The sequence below is a fragment of the Zea mays genome, chromosome 2, assembly GCF_902167145.1.
Source record: "Zea mays cultivar B73 chromosome 2, Zm-B73-REFERENCE-NAM-5.0, whole genome shotgun sequence".
In the NCBI taxonomy this organism is placed as follows: Eukaryota; Viridiplantae; Streptophyta; class Magnoliopsida; order Poales; family Poaceae; genus Zea; species Zea mays.
The window spans coordinates 179,443,427-179,465,270 of record NC_050097.1 but is presented as its reverse complement, the minus strand read 5'-3'; the positions used below and the strand labels follow the sequence as shown (position 1 = coordinate 179,465,270).

Below are 21,844 nucleotides of genomic sequence, written 5' to 3'. Positions count from 1 at the left end.
CCACGCATTTGATTCGTTGTGTTAGTGATTTGAGCTCCATTCGAGTTGTGAACTTCCTGTGTTGTCCTTTGAGCTCAAGTCTTCACTTGTGTGCGTGGGTCTTGTGTGTGTTGCTCTCCTAACCTTACTCTCGTGCTTTCTTCGTGATCTATATTGTAAGGGCGAGAGGCTCTAACTTGTGGAGATTCCTCGCAAACGGGAATATACTCAAAAGAGAAAAGACCGTGGTATTCAAGTTGATCATCAGATCACTTGAAAGGGTTGAGTGCAACCCTCGTCCATTGGGACGCCACAACGTGGAAGTAGGCAAGTGTTACTTGGCCGAACCACGGGATAAAAATCGCGTCTCTTGTGTTGCTCCTCTCTGTGATTGTTTGTGTTCGCAAGAGCTCGCCTCATAAACTTGATTAACTCGCACTAATATCTTTATAATCAAGTTTGTGGGAATTTAGTGTTTAATTTTACAGGATCACCTATTCACCCCCTCTAGGTGTTCTCACTTAGTGATTTCTTGCTTTCTAAAGACTTCAAAATTGGAAGTGTTGGGACCAGCTGACGCATGGACAGGTGGGCCCAATCACTCAGGAATAAAGGAACTCAGGTGCACAACAAAACAGTAGGTAGGGAACTGTAGTATCTTGTTATATGTGTCCTATCTATGTACAGTGCAGGGGTATTTATAAGTAACCGGGAAGGTCGGTGGGTCCTAAGTACTGTTATACCCACGATTACCTGCTACATTCCCGAAACAGGATCATTACAGTGGGGTAGAGTACAATAATTTAGACATACTATGGAATCCTACCCGGCAAAGGGGGCTTACAAGTGGGCTTGGTCGCTTGGATGGTGATACAACGAAGCCCGGGTTCCACCGTAATCTGACGTGGCCTTCGCCTGCATGTTGCACTCTTGACTCCACGAAGTCACGTCCTTGACTTCGTCAGGACTTGAACTTCACTGTCTAGAAAGGAGCCTTTGGGGCGCATCTGAGGCTACAGCGAGCACCTCTGAACGTCTGGCGTGGGCTTTCACCCTCACTCTCTCCGAAGGTAGAGGATGAAGACTTTGCTATGTGCCGGAGCCAAAGTACCCATCGTCTGATACACCTCTCATGCACTTGTGCCAAAACATGTTTTATTATAGCCGGGTTAGATAGATCGAGGTCGTGTTCGGCATTCGCTCCAACAGAAAGATTGACACTACATTATTCACTAAAAGAATTGGTAAAGAATTATTTGTTTATCAAATTTATATTGATGATATCTATCGGGGTCAACTTAGCCGAATGTCCTCACAAAAGCTTCACTTCGGCATATGCTGCAGGGTCGCAAACTGTGGGCTCGAATATTCATTCACCCGACACACAAGATTCAACTGACAATGTATACAATTACATTAACCTTGTGTGGCCAGTAAAACATCTGGAACATCTGTCAGCGTGTAAGCTCCCAAAAAATATAGTAAAATAGCACCCAAAAAATAGTAAAATAGCAGACCCGATTCGTGAGGTTCTACCTAGACGTGCACAACCGAACCTTGAAAAAACAAGAAAGAATCCAAATGGAAGGAACCTTACTCAGTTCCTGTTAGCAACAACGGAATATCTCATTCTCAGTATATACAGGGCAGAAAATGCCAACCTATATCTCTCCACGTTTATCAGTTTCCTGATTTCAGGCGGCTCAACCTGCACATATACCACCAGATCTTTGTAGCCAAAATTCAGAAGCAAGTGTTCTTTTCACATCAATGTACGGATTACGTTTCTGGTGGCATGTTTGTGTAGAGCAATGTGTAGAAGAGTTCCACTTCCGGCATACTTCGGATGATCTGAATGTGTTTGTTCTTGTTTGGTTCCTCAAGCAACGGGGAACTCAGATGATCAACTTTGGGCAAGAGCGTTGCTAAGGGCAATCCCGATCCTGGAGTTACAATCTGCACACCCAGATCCTCTACCACCACTCCCGCGATCTTCCTCAATGACCTCTCCATGATATTTCTGAAATCATCACTGCAATAACACAGTTCCAAATGGTTATGTAATATACTCATGGAAGCAACCACAGACACCAAAAGAGGCAACAGGCAACCACAGACAAGTCATTAGATTCACACACATACTAAAAACAATGATTCTGTGCATTTCACGTCTTTACACAAAAAAACTTCTCTTTTGATTTGCAACATAGCAACTGTCTCAACGGAAGGGTTCCTTGCACGTGATTGTTGTCATCCACACCTAAATATAACATACTGGTATGATATTTTCCATATCACCATTTCATTCACAGAAAGGAAAGGCAATGCACACCAAAACTCCACTCCTAAATACAAAGCACCCTTGTTGCGCATAATAGATTAAAAAATAATGTTAAATGCTACCGATGAGTTTGGTAAATACTACAAAGAAAGTTTGTAATATCATGGCATAGATAACTACTGTAGCATCTAATCATATCAGTTTGTTTTGACTCTTTCTTATTCTGAATCCCCATACGTATATAGCACAAAAGCCAAAGCAACAAATTAGGCCAATACACATCACATGGCATATGACAAGGATCATAGAGTAAACACTATGCAATCTAATAGACAATAATAGAACTAGTAATGAATTCAAAGTTAATTGATGAAAGGGGGAAAAAGAAAAGAAGAAAACCGGTCATTCAACTGATTGAGAAAAGAAAAAGTGCATTGTTGGGATGCAAATTATGAACTTGCTACAAGTGATCAGAACTCAATGAATAATGCAATATTACCTTGCCAGTACTATTCGTGTCTCAGACATTAGTTGGTCTAGCTTTCTGAAATCGTTTAGGAGTGATGAATCATCAAAGCCACTACTGGACACAGCCATCAACTGTGCATAAACAGGGGGATTCTCAGGTACAAGATAATTTATCCATGAGTTATCTTCAGAAAGGCCCATGAACATGTCCAATATTTGTAATACTGTCTGCAATACTTGGTCCATGTTCATACGGTCTTTCAGTTGCTTCCTGCAAAAAAATCACATGCCAGTACTCAGTATCATTAAAGGGTAATACACAACCAGAAAGGCAGGAACAAATTTCCTGATGGTACTAAGGTAACCAGATGGTTACTTCAGGGAGCCAGCCAAAGCGGACATATGAATCGTAAACTGTTTAAGGAACAAATTGAATATGATGGAACAATTTAAACTAAGAAACAAGACAGCTGAAAAACTACTGGTAACCAGCTCGTTGACAGGCACTTAATGGTAGAATGTTCACAGTTGGATTACCAAGAAAAAGAGGAAATGATACATTGTGTACAAAACAAACAAATTTATGCTGAATACAGAAGTGTGGATCCTCTTCATGCCTCAGTTCACACAAATTTCAGCATGTAACACAAACAAGCATTTTGCTAGAAAAATATATGCATATTCCATGAAAATAAAAATGTGCATTGGGAGAAGAGAAAGGTGCATTGGGAAGTGAGAATGTCAAGTATTTTGGGACAAAATTGAAATCCTATATGTTCAAGTATTTTGGGACAGAGGGAGTATCATATGGATAGGAGAAGGTATATTTACTCTTTAAGGACTTCAGTTGCTGCACGTTGCATTTGCGTTAGGAATCCAGTGATTTTGTCAGTGACAAGATAATCAGCCATTGCAAGAAAGCTCCTGTGTCCATTTTCACTAAAGGTGTCAGATTCTGCCTACAAAAGAAGTGAGACATTCCCATGTCAGGAAGCAGCTTGAACCCAAAACAAGTCGGTGTTCTAACATAATTTCAATTATCTAACCATCTAGAGTGCTTGAAAGCCACCCATACGAAAGTACTTGAGCATAGAATGTGGAGGCTGGAGCATAGATGTACCTGTAACTGTGGACCATTTGTACCTTGGGCAAAATCTAAGTAGAGATGCCTGCCTAATATGGTGACCTGAACTCTAACATACAAGCTAAGCAATGTCATTGCCCACATTGAAGAAACTATCTTTGCGAAACCTAAGAAATCAGAGAAAAGCCACAAAAAACAATAACAACGTTAGAAATGCATATTTATGACTAGACAATGAATAGACCCAGCAAGTCATGCATAGCGTATATATATATAAGATAAGAAGTACCATACTCTTAATTTTAATCTCCTCCCAGGTTTCGTACTTCTCCTTTGGTGTCAGTGCACTTGAGTCTACCTTTGCTTGCCGTAGTTTGTCAGTCAATTTTGAAATATCCAGTTGGCTTGTTATCTTATCACTGAGATGATGCATAGCCAAAGGCAATGTGGTAGTGTCGCAAATCCTCTTCACCTTCTCAAAGTGTGCCTGGAGCCTACAACAAAATGGAAGCATGCAAGCTTTACTAAATTTAGCACTTGCTTATTCTGAAACAGGTACAGTTTCCACGATTAATACCAGTACAACAGAACAAATAAGAAGAGGAGTCGATGTTTCTCAAGCAAATATTTGCCCTGTAATGGTGCCAGCTATGACCACTGAAATCCAGGAGCAACATGTACAACACGAATGATCCAGATAAGGTAGGTCGAGAATCTCTCCTAGCTGGTTTACCATAATAATAAAGGATGCAACCATATTAGCTTTATATATACTAATAAAACAACAGCGAAGTTAGCATCGTTCTGGTCCAATTTAGCTGCAAACTGAATAAACGATGAACCCAATCGAGCGCAGCTGAGACACTAGACAGATCGACGTGCAGCCTGAGCTTTGTGAATTGGGGGCGAATCCCCCCCCCCCCCCCCCCCCCCCCCCCCCCGGGATAGAGTAGAACAATGGAGAACAGGAGCACGCAGCACCAAGGCAATGCAAGGAGTAGCGGTAGAGAGAAACCCAAGTAATCCAGCCTCGGGTGGAGGAGGAGGAGGGGGGCGCTAAATTCGTACTGGTTCTTAACGAAGTCGTCGGCGGCCTGCTCCTCCATGGCGCGCAGCTGCTCGACCCGCACGACCTGGGCGCGTCGCGCGTCGTAGAAGTGGTAGGCGGCGTATCCCACTCCGGCGACGCCCAGGGAGACGAGGATCTTCCGGCGGTGCCGCGCCCAGAACCCCCTGCACGCACGCCACGCATAAGGGGACGCCGTCAGCCAATCCGCCGAACGCCTTGCTGGTACGCCGCGGGCGAGCAATCATTCACCTTGCCGAAGCCAGCATGGAGGCGGGGATTGAGATCGCGCGGGCGAATCCGGCGACGGCAAGGCGGGGCTGGTCTGCCTGGCCTGCGGTGCTCGGGATCAAGAAGGCATGGAGGAGGGGCGTTGAGAGTCGAGACTAGTCTGCTTGTACAATTGCGGTGTAGACTTCTATACTATACTCCTGTTAGATTTATCTATACTACTCTGTTAAAAACTAATATGGGCACCTACTGCCACTACTTCATCCCCACACTCAACATAGTCAAAAAAAAAATAGTGTAAAGCAATCACTCAAGCCCATACTCTTTAGTCTATAAATTTGAGGCTAACCACCAGAATACATATCTTACTGTTTAGAAATAAACAATAATTATATTTGTAGTCTAGGCGTCGTGTATATATATATATATATATATATATATATATATATATATATATATATATATATATATATATATATATATATATATATATATATATATATATATATATATATATATATATATATATATATATATATATATATATATATATATATATATATATATATATATATATATATATACTGTATTTATATATTATACCTGGGTGCATTCAATATAGAGAATGCACCCAGGCCAAACCTATGTGCCAGGTCCGAGCCAACCGTCCCACCCAGGCCGGTTTCGTCCCTCTCGCACGCTCCGGACAGAACCTTTTCATTTTCCCGCCCCCGCCCCTCTTTCTCCGTGAACGGCTCCTCCGCGAACGGCTCAACCTCTTCACATAAGTTGCAATCACACCAGACTTACAGTTGCAATTATGCCAGACAGCAGTTGCAATCATTGTTTTGTTTAACAGATTTTTGGACATAGTTATATAGAAGTTGCAATCACACCAGACTAGCAGTTGCAATTACACCAGACACAGTTGCAATCATTATTTTGTTTAACAGATTTTTGGACATAGTTATATAGGAGTTGCAATCACACCAGACCAGCAGTTGCAATTACACCAGACAGCAGTTGCAATCATTGTTTGTTTAACAGATTTTTGGACATAGTTATATAGAAGTTGCAATCACACCAGATCAGAAGTTGCAATTACACCAGACAGCGGTTGCAATTATTGTTTGTTTAACATATTTTTGGACATAGTTATATAGAAGTTGCAATCACAACAGACCCACAGTTGTAATTACACCAGACCAGTAGTTGCAATCTTGTTTGTTTAACAGATTTTTGGACATAGTTATATAGAAGTTGCAATCACACCAGACAAGCAGTTGCAATTACACCAGACCAGCAGTTGCAATCATATTTTTTAACAAAATTTCTCAGAGTTATTCAGTACTTGCAATCACATAAGAGCAACTCAGCAGTTGCATCCACACTACACCAGCAGTTGCAATTACAACACACCATCGGTTGCAATCATTTTGTTTACATTTTTTAACAGATATTTGAGTAAAATTATACAACAGTTGCAATCACACATAATGCGGGCTTGCAATCCCACCTAATGCGGGGGACAGGGAGGCACGCAGACAGAGAGGCACGCGGCGGCGCGGGGACAGGGAGGCGCGCGGCGGCGCGAGGACAGGGAGGCGCTCGACGGCGGTGGGATCTAGGTTTAGAGGATCGGAGGAAGAAGGAGGAGACGGCGGCGGCGCGGGGATAGGGATGCGCGCGGCGGCGGCGGGGGTGGGGAGGCGCGCGAAACATGACTTACGCCTGGGTGCATTCAATATAGAGAATGCACCCAGGTGCATTTTAGCAGCGCCGTATATATATATATATATATATATATATATATATATATATATATATATATATATAGGGACGAACTAATGGAAGCCCAGGGCTTCCATTAGTATCGGGACGCCCCAGCCAATTAGACGGAATCGGTCAGAGCGCAGGTTTGTTCGGCGGTTTATGGTCTGGTCGAACCACAGCGTAAATCATAAGACAAGAGATCGTAAACCCTTGTGTATTTTAGCGTAAAATGATATACGCGATAAAATCGCGAACGATAACCGAAGCCTCCCGAAAATATCGCACAGCATGCACGTAAGCAGAAACGCGAGGCATAAATATGTACATACAATTGCGTAACTGGTTGCATATACTTCAGTAAATATAAATCTGTTTCAACAAACCGCGATAAATTCTCTCGAGTTGTTATCACCAGTCCGACAATATCTCCTGGCATGCAGGAACAAACTTTATAGTACGTAATTGACCGAACTAAATAGCGTAAACAGTGTACACGAGATTGGTTAGCTCAGGGCATATAAAAAGGAACGTGGCGGCTGATTGTATTGCATTGTTTACAATGGATGACGACAGAGAAGAAGAAGCAGGCGATGATAATTCCGCGTCATTGCACAGAGCTGCACCAGGTACATTTGCAATTGAATTATTACTTCAATTCATAAAATAATTAGACAAATATGATGGCCGGCTTGCAGACACATGCAGTGGTCTACCAGCAGCGCCCACATCAAGAATTATATCTCCAAACTGTGGTGCGAGTCCACGGATAAATATAGTAACACCACCTGCAGAATTACGAGCGCCAGGGGTCAATGATGGCAATACAACAGTAATTGAAACAATGGTAGCAGCAAATCAAATGGTGCCTATGAGGACCATTAGTGATCATGAACAAGATACACCTAATATCCTCCGAAGTCATGTAAGTTATTTATCTTTGGTTATGTCAATTATACAATTTAAATAACATTAAGACTGTAACTAATATAAAATTAATTGTATTTATGATTATGTTAATTCACAGCCTGAAAGTATTGATCTAACCATGGTGCCTAGGATCGGTATGACATTTGGAAGTGTCGATGAGGCATACAATTTTTACAGTCGTTACGCATATGAGGTTGGTTTTCCACTTAAAAAGTATAGGGAGAGAAAGAACTGTAAGTGGTTAAATTGTTCAATGGAGGGTAGAAATACAGAAAGGTTAGCTAGTAATCCTAGAATCCGTAATACATCATCGAGGAGAACACAATGCAAGGCTGGTTTGAAACTAAAAAAATCTATGATGACTCAAAAGAAAATATTGTAGCCGTAAGAATCGATCTGGTGCACTTAGAACATAATCATGAATTCATTAAGAAGGATACTGTAAAGAAACACCTACAATGCAACAAGACTCATGATCCTGAGTACATGGAGTTTCTCAGTTCAATGCAGCAAAGCAGAATCCCGCAACACTGTATCATGGATTTCGTGTCTGAGATGCATGGTGGTCCAGAAAACGTACCAATTACAGCAAAGGACATTGCTAATTTGTAAGAATCATTTTCTTTATGTATCTATTATATAAATTTTAAAATCCATTTCAAGTTAATGAGTAATAATTATAATTTTTTGTTGAAATATACAGGAAACAGGCAAAGCAACGAGAAAAGAATGCCAATGATGTGTCTAAGCTTTTGGCTTTTTTTCATTATGCAAAAGGGATAATCCACAATTTTTCTCTGATTTCCAGTTAGACAACGAAGGAAAAATATTGAGTATTTTTTGGTCTCATGCTAGTCAGCAAGGAGAGTATGTTGATTTTGGGGATGCAGTTACCTTTGATACAACTCATAAGACTAATTTGTATGGAAAACCCCTAGGAATGTTTGTTGGTGCAAACCAACACCTACAATGCACAGTGTTCGGGTTCTCATTATTGGGAGATGAAACTGTTGAAACATTCGAGTGAGTATTTAATGCATTCAAGACATGCATGGGGACTGAAGGACCAAGAGTCATGTTGACAGGTATGATTTATGTAGATATAATGACTATAAACTCGAAGTACATGCAATATAAATTCAATATCTTGTGCGTATTTACAATGCATGTGAGTCTTGTTTTGTTATGTAACATACAATGTTTGCATAAAAATATGCATATAATAATGTCAGACAATGAATATTTACAGATCAAGACCCTGCAATGCCAGTGGCATTACGTCGGGTCTTCCCAAACACAGTCCACAGGTTGTGTCTATGGCATGTGCAAAATAGGTACATGCCATTTCTAAATGAGTTGTATGCACGATATGCTGAAGCGGATTTTAAGACAAAATTCCAGTCTATAGTACATCATCCATTGACTGAAATAGAGTTTGAGGCTGCATGGAAATTGTTGATTGATGAATTCAACCTGCATGAAGATGGAACACTTAGAAAATTATATGCAATGCGTAAGGAGTGGATACCTGTTTTTTTTCAAACATGACTATTGTGGGCTTATGGTGTCTACGCAACGTAGCGAGAGCATGAACAAACTCGTGAAGAGCGCTCATGTAGATTCAAACACCCCACTTCATGAGTTTGCTAAGCAAATGTTGAAACTACTGCATAGCAGGAAGATGCAAGAAGGAAAGGAAACACTAGGATGTATGGTATGTAATATTATTTATGCATTATACTATTTAGTAGGCTCGCACGACGTAACTGATTATTTTATATGCAGGGTCAAAAAGAAACCACAACTCTATATATGTTCGAAATTAGGGTTGCAAGGGCATACACCAGGGCTGTGATGAATAGATTCGAGGAGTCAATAAAATACGCTACTGCATATAGGATAACACTTGATCTAGATGGAGGCGCAAATGATTGGTTGGTGCAGCATACATCAAGATCGAAAAGAATCGTGTGGGGGCAACACCAATTCAAAGTGAATGCAGATGTAGAGGCAGGAAAGTTTAAATGTGAATGCAAACAGTGGGAACACACAGGTAAGCAAGAGTTAAGAAATAACGTCATATTATTTATACGATAATAATTAAAGCTGAATGTGAAATGTTGCACCCTTGTTTAAATGTAGGACTATTTTGTGTGCATCTAATCCGAACATTCATGCACATTCAACTAGAGAGGATACCTAAGGAATACATTCTACAACGTTACACATACTCAGCTAAGCAAGATGTGGAATTTTCAAGAGATGACAGGAAAATGAGTGGAAAAGATGGAGAAACAAAATCATATAGGCAAAAAATGTTGCTTAAAAAGGCAATGAAGGTAGTAAACCAAGCTAGTATGTCAAAGGCAGGGAGTGATAAGGCTTTGGACACAATGGATGAACTGTTGGAGATGCTTGGGCGTTTAGAGCCAGATATAGGATGTGAAGATGCTGGTGGTGCAACTACTGGAGAGGGCAACCATGTGGGTGTTCTTTTATATAAAATTGTTGAAAATTTTATTCAAAACTTAATTATTGCTAATTGTAAAAATTAAACGTTGCAGGGCGAAGAGGATGATGTTGGAAACGCTGGAGATGAACATGTATCGCAATGTGATAACGAGGAGCATGTGACAGTACATTCATGACAACAGGTAATATTATGGCAAAAAACAATGTAATTTATGTATAGTGCAAACAAATGGGATGATTTATACATTATTTGTAATATTGACTATAATGCACTAATGAGTAGGATGGAGGCTTAAATATTGATGCACATCATCAATCTGAACTGCAAATGACGCTTGTTGGAAATGATGATTGTGAAGGAACACAATATGGGGATGTTAGAAAGGTATGAAATCTAAATTTATTAAATTGCAGATATTATGTATATTTAATGGTAGTAACTATTTATAATTTGGCATCATAACATATGTACCTATAAATACTTCTTTGTATGGCATGTAGAGACTGGAATATGATGTAGATGGCATAAGCTTATTGCGTCCAATTAATGCAAGGCCAAAGAGAAGGACAATAAAAACTAGTGAACAAAGAGTTCTAAAACTGGGTGCGAAAGGAGAAAAGAAGAAGACTCGAAAGTGCCAAAAATGTGGCATTGCTGATGGACACAACAGTCGAACCTGCTTGTCTGTAGAGGAAAATAGGGTTAAATTGGCTAGCCTTGCCGATAGAAAAAGAGGACGACCGCCTGGGTCTAGAAACAAAAATTCAACAATGGCCCCACAGTGGAATGAGACATCCACATCAAAAAACATAAACATACTGATTCTGAAGAACAAGGTTCGGATGACGATAATTTGGCAGAATTGTAAAACATTTATACATAAATAATGGATGATATTGAAATGTTATGATCATGATACTATTTGATGATTATGAATATTTACGTTAAAAGCTCACTGTATGGATTATATCTATTAATGCGACATAATTATTTGTTATGAGCTATGCTACTGATGGGTTTGTTTGGCTATATAATCATATATTCACTGCATCTCGTACAATATTTATGTTGAAAGAATCAAATATCCGGCGAAATGAAGTCAATATGTAGGGGCTGGCGCCAAACAAAAATACTAAATGAATAATCGTAAACATGTTCAGTTATATGCATAAACAGCATCAGATTTATGCATAACTGAACAAATATAGACAACACATTAACACTGGATAAACAAAGATAGGCGCATTCAGTAAATAAGTACATAAAACAAGGTAAACCTGTTCATTTATATACGTAAACATTATCGGATTTTTTGCATAGTTAATACAAGGAATTATTGAAAATATTGAACAGAACTGATCAAAGATAAGCAGCACAATGAAGCTGGATAAACAGGCGCATAAAGTAAATAAGTATACAAAAAAACATAAACATATTCAGTAATATGCATAAACAGTATCAGGTTTTTGCATAATCAATCCAGAGAATAACTGAAAAGACTGAATAAATGAACTTAGAAAGAAAGCATATAAATGAAGAACATCACTGAATAAGATATAAAAACCATAAGACAAATGATAAAGTGCAGAACTATCATATATAAATATAACCATCTAAAACATATCTGGTACGATGTATATAAGAGTTTGCTAAGAGCTGCATATGGACATAAGTATTATCTGAATCCTAACATAAGCCAACAGACCAATATTTACATGAACACCATTCAGTGACACTACCCTAAACTAAGCTAGAACTGAGATAACTTGAAGCCACCAAAAGCCATCAGACCATGATGTTCATACTAATATTAAGATAGTAAACTATACTAGGCTACTACTGAGAGAACTTGAATCTGTCCAGATGGGAGACCACGAAGCTGTTTCTATTTAGTCGATGGAATATTAGGTAATGCAGTACAAGAGAGCGAATGTCCTCTGAATAATCCTGCAAACAAATATAAGGAAAGGTGAGTTAGACATAACTGTACATACATTATGTCATAACAACAAAAAAACTATCTATGTATTATGTACCGGATCAATGACTGCATTCATAGCTCCAACCATGTAGTCGTAGTTCTGCATATATCTCATGACAAAGAATCCACAATCATTAGACCCCAATTTCATTGTTGGGCAGTTATTCATGAGTTCAATAGGGTAATTCAAAAAAGCAGGGAGAGCTGATCTTGGTCGAGCATTTTGAATAGCTAGATTGAGCCTACTCATCATTAACCTGGCCCATGAAACCTTCCTATCACCCAAATCCATAGGTATACAATGGTAATTTTTCCAGATAGTCCCACCCATCTCTGGTCCATAAGGGTTGGAATCTAACACATGTATGCGTCCAATCTGAAGATTAACAACATACAATGTCCAATGTCTAGATCGTAGCATGGGTACCATTATCTACATGCACACAAAATGGAAATAACAAATGTTTAATACACTAAGGTTGATATGGATGATTGGATTAAAATTTAAATGCAGCAAAATGAGGTGAGAGTGTGGAGGGTGAAGGAACATAAATTAACTGATTTGTAGTCATCCAGCTGCTTGAAAGAAGGCAGTGTCTTCAATAGGTAACTCTCCAAAACTGAAGGGTCAAATGGACGAGGAGACTTACTATGTTGCTCCTGCTCCTCAAAGTTCAATATAGCCTAATAGGATAGAGAAGTATTATGTAATTTCCATTAAAGATATGCATTTAAAAAAGAGGTATAAATGTAGAAGTCATACCCCAACATTAACATCTAGAATGAGCTGGTGAGCATTGAGTGGAGGAATATGTTTAGACCAGTCATCGCGGACACACTCAATGAAACATTGCATAAACACGTTGTCGAGACATGCGCCATCAGCAAAAGATTGTTGTATGTCACAACAATTGGCGCGATGTTCACCAAAGTCAATTATATTTCCACATAAGAAAAGATTGAGCATACAACAAATAGAAACAAATGTTATTTGTATAAATGAGATATAAAATTACATAATATATATGAAACTTGACCATTGAATTGAAGGTACTATATGGGAATAATTAGATACAAAATTACATAATATGCAACTTGACCACCCTCTCTCAGCCATAATAATGGGAATTCTAGTATTTCAATTTTCTGTTTTTCTCTTTTATGTAAACTTGCTGTTTTGACTTTGGAATGTCTGGCACAGCCTGCTGTTGGAGCTGACAGAAGGAAAGTGGATGCTCAAGGCAATGTTCTATAGAAGCTACAACTCAAAGTTCAGTCATGTGTATAGCTATTTTGCTTTCGCTTCTATTCAATGCTAAATATTTGGGTGCAAAGATTGAATAAAACTTAATAGTATCAATACCATTGCCACGATGTTGTTCAATCAGAATTAAAAAGAATTAAAAAATATGCCAAGTCAAAGAAATTGAAAATTATGTACCTGTCCAATTCAATGAACCTAGAACACAAGTATGCCCGAAGAGCCCGAGCACATTCTAATTCAGATAAGAAGAGACCTGGTGCAGAAACACTCCCAATAGGAGTCTTGTCAAATACTGGTCCAGAATCATTTTCAACTGTGCCACCTACCACTGTCTGACCTTGTTGCACAAAAAATATGAAGTATACGTTAATAAGAATATGTAAACATGAAATGCAAGATATCAAGACAGAAAAGATATATAAGTAAAGCTTAAATACTAACAGTATTTGGTGTAACAGATTCATTGGCCCGAAGAACCTCATCAATCAATTCTCCAAATGTAGCAGCTAGATTGGACTGCTTTGTACCAATAGTATTCAAACATTGCTTGATAGAGGCAAATATTTTGCCAACCTCTAAGTCATAATCAATCAACGTAGCTTGGAACTTCTGGCGTTGATGTACAGGAAGCATCTGAATCTTATTTGCCATCAAGTCTTGCATAAGAGGAAGTTGGATGATTATATTGGGAAGTCGATCATGTTGATTTGGGTCTTCATCAAAAGTTTTTGGCCTCATAGGAAACTGAAGTAAAAAAAAGATAATAATGATATGATAAGTGTGGTAAAGCAACAGACAAACAAAGATCGTAGTGGTTATATGACCTAACCTCAATCTGGCAAGTAGTTGGCGATTTTGAGACGTAACATGTCTCACTGCTGCTACGAAACTGATGAAACAGGATCAAAATTAATAATTATGTATATGGATTGACGCATGGCATGAATTGATATCGTTATATGACTACTAAAATCAAGATGTGTATTCCAACTAAGAAAGAAAAAGAAGACCACAAACTATATTTCAAACCATCCAGCCATGCATACTGCAAGTTTCAGCTTCCATATACAAGGATAGCAATCCTGACACCTCTTATTTATCAGGACATTCTAAATGTAATATAGATTTGATAGGGAGCCATATTATAGTAAACGCAAGCAAACATTTCTACATGAATATATACTTTCAGTGGCTGTTTGCTTGGGATCCCTAGGAAACCTGCCAGGCATATTATAGTGAACGCAAGAAAACATTTCGACATGAATATATACTTTCAGTGGCTGTTTGCTTGGGATCCCTAGGAAACCTGCCAGGCACAGGCAGTGCTCCCAGGCGCACAATTTCATCTGCCTGGGGTCATGATCAATGCCTGGCAGATCCCAATCAAACAGACAAATAGTCCCTCACCACACCCATTTGCAGTACTGTTCATGGCTCGAGTTTGATCAGAATATTTACTTTACAAAGAAAATGCAAGAATGCGCAATAACAGCCAGTAAGATGAGTCAAGCAAATCCATGCAGTAGTACTAGTCTACTAGAGGGTAATTATATAATATCTAAGACAAAGTTAATCATAAATGGTGCTCCCAAAAATTATTACTTTGGATCAACTTGGTAACCCAACCATAGAGTTTTTTTTTCAGAAAGGGCTACTTAATGTTTTATAACTTGTACTATGTCAGGTTTGAGTGTAAAGACATAATGCACATTTTGGGTTCAAAGGTACAAGCTAACTAATAGGCTACGAAACTGATGAAACAGAATCAAAATTAATAATTATGTAACTAGTTGTAAATAACATTGTTATAAAGAACAGGAAAAATATGATAGAAGAAATGAAGACTCACAGGGCAAACACCAAATGGTTCACCACCCTGGCGAGGCTTCCGCTTATCGGCCATTGACAACGCCCTTATAATATTCTTATTAAAATACTTTATGCGTGGAGTGCCATTTTTGTTGTTTGGAGCAGCAGCATGATGCAAATGATCCAAATAATACAGCTACATAATATAAATATTTCATGAGAGTCATATACAAATGAACGTAAACACATAATATGTCTATGTATTTTCAAATTGCAAATGAATAATCTAATAAAAGATTTGACAACTTAATTTTGAAACTTACAAGAACAATGATGGAACAGCCATATATCGTCGCCGACACATTGTTAATGCTCCTGTTGTGCCATCTCTGGGCAGCCTCACATAAGTCACTAAAAATTAGATGGCACCAATCAATTTGAGGGAATCGCTCCATTTCTTCTGTAAGTACAACCTCATTGAAAGAAATAGACCAGCTAGCTGTTGGGAATAGCAGCCGGTTGAAGAGAATGAGAAAAAAACATCTGATAGAAAGATCATCATCCTGGCCTAGCCTCAATCTGTCTTGGAGCTTTGAAATAACAAACTCATCCTTGCTAATATTCAATGAGGCCCGAAGTGTTGCCGCAGCGTTCGCTTCATTAATATTAAGGGGCTTTCCACCACCCAAATTTGGAAGACCCAATATCTGATGGACAGTCTGCTTGGTGATTTTGAGTTCTTTGTCTGGACCAATACGAAGAGTCATGTCCCTGGGGTCTAGCTTCTGCATGAGCCAACAGAGAAGTGTTCGACATCCAATTGCATCAATTGTCATGTCAAGAATACTAGAAAATCCTTTTCTGACTATAGCTTGACGTTGCCTTTCATTCAATATCTGAATGGACGCAAGAACATCTCCTGGGTTGCATCTGATGTTGAGCTTCTGAAATGAAAAGGTAGATAGATGGATAAATATGTGAATACTTAAATATCACAATTTATGCTTTCTTATTTATACAAAGTTCCTTGTACTATGACTGTTTTGTATTAATGAGCTAAGGTAATGTAGAAAGGTATAAATTTCAGCACATAAGATATGTATTGAGATTAGATGCATGATTAAAATATTGGAAACGATTAATTTCTGCAATGTTGTAAACTCACCTGCGTCTTATTTGGGGCATCCATTGAGATATTGCACTTCTTTTTGGGTGGCTCAAAGTCATCATCATCATCCACATTAGGCATAGCAATGTTTTTAGCAGCAGCTGCAACGCCCGTCTTTCTATGCTGCGGAGGATCACCATCAGACGGCGTATTTGTAGGGTCTGCCATGTCAGTCGAGCGTGGAATGTCAACACTGAAACATTCTTGACTTGACTCAATGATTAAACGCTTCGGATTGGTTGGGGGTCGATCAACCTTCCGCATTGTTGAAACAGCAGCCTGCAAAAGAACAATGTAAAACATATGCGCTTCATTGAGTTAGAACAACATATACACCAATGATTATATGAACTAATTGAAAAAATGTCATTAATTGTGTTTTATGACCCTAACGAAATAAATGTCAACACAGTCAAACATCAAAAAAATTATATCATTGCCTTATAAAAATTGCCATATACATATATGCAAACCAACAGACTGATAATAGAAACAATATTTACTCAAGAAAATGTATATTTATGCAATATTAGTAGTTAATAAGCATCAACATAAATATGTATATATGACTGAATAAACATGCAAACAAATGTTCAAATATTATTTCTTTTTTCCTTTATTTTTCCCCTTCTTCTAAACTGAGTGTATTGCCCTTGGTCCCCATCACATCTGTTCGTTCGTTTCTTGACAGGAAATAAAATAGTTTTTGCATTCCTGAAAAGTGTAAATCTGTGATAGTTGTTAAACCATGTAGTACATTTGTGCATAAAAGAATGTTACAGATGTTGGATTGATCCATCAAGTAGTATATTTGTTTCTAATTCTCAATACTGAAAATATATCAGTTTATGGAGGTGAAATATTGAAATTAAAACGTGACTAACTATTGTGAATTCAATGTATTGGAGGGATCTGCTCTTGATGCTGGCATATACTATCCACACGGTGAAGTGAAGAAACGAACGTACAGATGGGAATTTTTGACAATTAAGCTACACACTATTACGGTAGAGACATTAGAAAATTTGGTGCCGCCGAATGCTATCAAGAAACGAACGAACAGATGTGATGGGGATTGGGGGCAATACAGTAAGTTTAGGAGAAGGGAAAAATAAAGGAAAATGAAATAATAAAAAGAGGTGAGAATACTATTTTAAAGAGTAATAGCACTTGTAAATACTACTATAGAGAAGGTCACATTAAAAATACTATAAGGGAGAAACCTGTTAAAACAAGTGTTATAATAGAAAAAACTCGGTATTTTTTGTAAATGATTCTGTTAGCAAGACCTATGTGAGCAAAAAACAGGTGTTCGCAAAAATTCGCAGCGCCGTAAGCACATATGGCCAAGTCACCCCGAGCTAATCATTTGCTTTCAGCTAGTTTGGATTGGTTTGATTTGTGGCTGTTAGCTATGTGCTAAGATCGGTTTATGATTGTTGAGTGATTAGTTTGGTTTGCTAGAACCGCCTCTATGTTGAAAAAAATGCAGAACAGAGGATAAAAAAGGAATTGTATCTTGTTGTTCAGAGCCACTAAAGAGGGCAAACATGTCATTCTCATCCCTGCCTTTTCTTTCTCTGTGGATAGATGGCAGGTTTCTCTCTTTCTCTGTGGTTTATGGTCGATTTAGGGGAGGAAATCCTGCTGGTCCAACTTTTGTTTTGTTGTTGGCAGCGTGGTACTGGGTTGCACAGCTGTGTGAGCCACTAGAAACCCTTACCTCACAACTTGTCCATTTCTGTAGGACTATAGCCTTCAAAAATGAAAAAACAAAAGGGAATGGAATCTGCCTGGGCAATGTTATCTAGTCATCTGTTAGTCAAGCTTATTGCTTCCTTGGTGCCGATCGGTTATAAACTACTAATTGCAACTAATCGTCTTATCAGTGTCCTCCCCATTATAAGTCTAGGCTAGGTTTGTCACTGCTTCATTCTGAGGCTGGGACTCAATTTGTCCATACTTTTGTTACTTTATTCTAAAGATATCTATGTTATCATCTTATAGGACCTAGCGCCCCTTTTCGTGGCGGCGGTGCTCCTTTTGATACAGATGTCCCATTTGGACCACCAGGTCCTGACATGCTCCCGACATTTGTCAATTGGAGTACCTATGGAGCTGTGACACCAATACAAGATCAGGGAGACTGTGGTAAGCATGCAATGTCACTACCTATTAGCAATTCGCTACTGTAACTTATATGCATAGTTGCTGAGCGCACACTATTAGACCTAAGCTTGTAATTTGTTCTTTAGGTTCGTGCTGGGCATTTGGTGTCACCGGTCTCATAGAGGCAGCTCACTTCATACGAAACAAGGAGTTAATAAAACTTTCTGAGCAACACCTGATAGATGGAAACAACCTCAGGAACTTTGGATGCAAACATGGATCATGCTCCGAGGCCCTAGACTACATTATGAGAAACGGTGGAATTATCAATGCAGAAAGTTACCCATACAAGGAAGCCCAAGGGCCTGTCCGGTCTATCACGGTACATAATTCAACCTCCCCACCACACTTGTTTCCACATCAAAATATCAACCCCTACTTCATAAAGGTATGTATAATTCACATCATTGCATATATCTTCACCCACACAATTTGAGCATACAATGAGTCCAAAAGAACAGGTCCGTGAACCTTTATCAAACCTAAAGGCTCTATGATAAATAACTGAACCATAATCGCACAAGAACAGTAAGATCAATGAAGACCGTTGGTGGGCATGTGAAATACCTATAGGACGCGGTGGCGGAGGATTGACAGCAGCGGCCAGCTCGACGACACTGTCAACGGCGGCGCCGATTAGGGTTGAGTTCGCGCGGAGACAAATGAAGGCGATTCACACTGCCGGAGTGGGGAAGGAGATTAGGAAGTTGCATTGTAAAGCATAAAATTAAAAAAATCAACTCGAGCATCTTGGAATCCGGACGACATAGCGACCGCGGACGTGAGCCAATGTGACGCGGGGCGCGCAAGATTGACAACGGCAGCGGCTCGACGATGCTGTCAACGGCGGCGGCGATTAATGTTGAGGGCGTGCGGCGGTGGAGGACGGCGAAACGGGCTGGCAGCGGTGGATGAACAAGAATCGCCCAGGCGACCGCTGAAGAAACGCGGCGAGTCGGCCAGGATGGTTGACCGCGCGGGGGTTAGGGTATAGAAGTGTTTGACCACGTGGGAAGTGGGGTAGTGGGCCCATTCCTTTATTTCTGGAACATGGGTCGGCTGGAGTAGTTATGCTAAATCACTATTATGTATAAACGGAAGAATGGAATAGCGTAAACATGTAGGGCTCGCGGTTGTTACTCTGTTTACGCTAAAATGGTTTCCGTTTACGATAAATCTGTTCGCTTGCGTAAAAAGTGATCGGACATGGGCTGGGGCTCTCTACAGTTATATAGAGCCTAGGGCTCTTATTAGATAAACTATATATATATACTAATATATTAATAACCTAATGTGGGTACCTGGTGCTACCATAATTTCACCCTCCATACTGACACTCTAGGCCCGCCTCACGTGTCCCGACTAGTTCTTCATCCTTGTCTCAGCTACTGACATGTGGACACGCTGACACTCTAGGCCTGCCCTACACTCTCTGACTGGTTCTCCCGCCCCTCTCTCAGCTACTTGTCGCGGACCATAATTAGAGGTACCCCCAAGACTCCTAAACTCGGCTGGTAACCACCATCAGCACAAGCTGCAAAGGCCTGATGGGCGCAATACAGGTCAAAGCTCCGTCCACTCAAGAGACACGATCTCGTCTCGCCCGAACCCAGCCTCGGGCAGGAACAGTAGACCTAGGTAGATTCACGCCTCGCCCGAGGGGCTCCTCAAGCAACGGGCATACCTCCGACTCGCCCGAGGCCCAGCTCGGGCAGGCTTCGCAGTGAAGCAACCTTGGCCAGATCGCCTCGCCAACCGACCGTATCGCAGGAGCATTCAATGCAAGAATCGCCTGACACCTTATCCTGACGCGCGTTCCTCAGTCGACAGGGCCGAAGTGACCGCAGTCACTTCGCCCCTCCACTGACTGACCTGACAGGAAAACAGCGCCGCTTGCCTTGCTCCGACGGCTGTGCCACCCACCAGGGTGAGGCTGACAGCAGCCGAGCCTAGCCTCAGGCGCCATAGGAAGCTCCGCCTCGCCCGCCCCCGGGGCTTGGCCCCCGCCTCGACCTCGGAAGACGGTCTCCGCCTCGCCCGACCCCAGGGCTCGGACTCAACCTCGACCTCGGAAGACGGTCTCCGCCTCGCCCGACCCTAGGGCTCGGACTCAACCTCGACCTTGGAGGAGTCACCGCCTCGCCCGACCTTTGGCTCGGACCGACCACGCTACAGGGGGTACATCATTACCCTACCCCTAGCTAGCTCAGGCTACGGGGAACAAGACCGGCGTCCCATCTGGCTCGCCCCGGTAAACAAGTAATGATGGCACCCCGCGTGCTCCCATGACGACGGCGGTTCTCAGCCCCCTACGGAAGCAAGGAGACGTCAGCAAGGACCCGGCAGCCCCGACAGCTGTGCTTCTACAGGGCTCAAGCGCTCCTCCGACGGCCACGACATCACATGCACAGGGCACTAACACCTCTCCGACAGCCACGTCGGCATGTACATAGGGCCCTGGCTCCTCTCTGCCGGACACGTTAGCACATTGCTACATCCCCCATTGTACACCTGGACCCTCTCCTTACATCTATAAAAGGAAGGTCCAGGGCCCTCGTACGAGAAGGTGGCCGCGCGGGAGGACGGGCTGACGAACAGGCTCTCTCCCTCTCTCGCGAACGCTTGTAACCCCCTACTGCAAGCGCATCCGCCCTAGGCGCAGGATAACACGAGTCGCGGTTCCCTTTTTCCCCCCTTGTGTTCCATCTCGCGCCGACCCATCTGGGCTGGGACACGCAGCGACAATTTACTCGTCGGTCCAGGGACCCCCCCGGGTCGAAACGCCGACAGTTGGCGCGCCAAGTAGGGGCCTGCTGCGTGTTGACGAACAGCTTCCCGTCAAGCTCCAGATGGGTAGTCTCCAGCAACCTCTCCAGCCCGGGACGCTGCTCCGTTTCGGGAGTCTTGAGTTCATGTCCCTCGACGACAGCTACGACATGGTACTCCTTCCTCCGCCGCGCGACAGCGACAATGGCGACCGTCAGCCCGCCCGGCGGCGGTGGAATCGACGACGTCTTCCCCGCGTGGTGGAAGAGCAGCATCCGGGTCTGTCCCGTCACCTTCCCCGCCGCGGGAGGAGGAGGCGGGGCAACCATGGCCAAGCAGGAGGCGACACCTTGTTGGCTGTCGAGCGAGTCGACGACGCCGGCGCCCCAGCGGGGGACATGTCGG

At 41.3% G+C, this 21,844-nt stretch overlaps 2 protein-coding genes across 7 annotated transcripts; both read right to left on the bottom strand.

The window, feature by feature from the left end:
- Positions 1-1,336: 1,336 nt before the first annotated feature.
- On the bottom strand, positions 1,337-5,287 carry LOC100273992 (lysine and histidine specific transporter). Of its 2 annotated transcripts, none has more exon segments than NM_001148378.3 (7): positions 1,337-2,011; positions 2,760-2,999; positions 3,560-3,687; positions 3,849-3,979; positions 4,107-4,306; positions 4,881-5,045; positions 5,131-5,273. In NM_001148378.3, coding segments are annotated over 7 exon segments (1,134 nt in total). In that variant the 5' UTR covers positions 5,148-5,273; the 3' UTR covers positions 1,337-1,758.
- Positions 5,288-11,857: 6,570 nt separating this feature from the next.
- LOC109944046 (uncharacterized) lies at positions 11,858-16,687 on the bottom strand. Of its 5 annotated transcripts, none has more exons than XM_020548485.3 (10): positions 16,502-16,687; positions 15,660-16,280; positions 15,377-15,532; positions 14,357-14,416; positions 13,969-14,271; positions 13,705-13,859; positions 13,027-13,207; positions 12,822-12,947; positions 12,319-12,696; positions 11,858-12,229 (listed from the first exon to the last, which is right to left on the bottom strand). In XM_020548485.3, the coding sequence occupies exons 1-10, from the start codon at positions 16,670-16,672 to the stop codon at positions 12,119-12,121; spliced, it is 2,262 nt and encodes a 753-aa protein (XP_020404074.1). In that variant the 5' UTR covers positions 16,673-16,687; the 3' UTR covers positions 11,858-12,118. The 5 variants fall into 5 exon arrangements, with proteins under 5 accessions (XP_020404074.1, XP_020404075.1, XP_020404076.1 ...); XM_020548486.3 differs by having other exon boundaries at positions 15,660-16,277; XM_020548487.3 differs by having other exon boundaries at positions 15,660-16,121.
- Between the last annotated feature and the right edge of the window lie 5,157 nt (positions 16,688-21,844).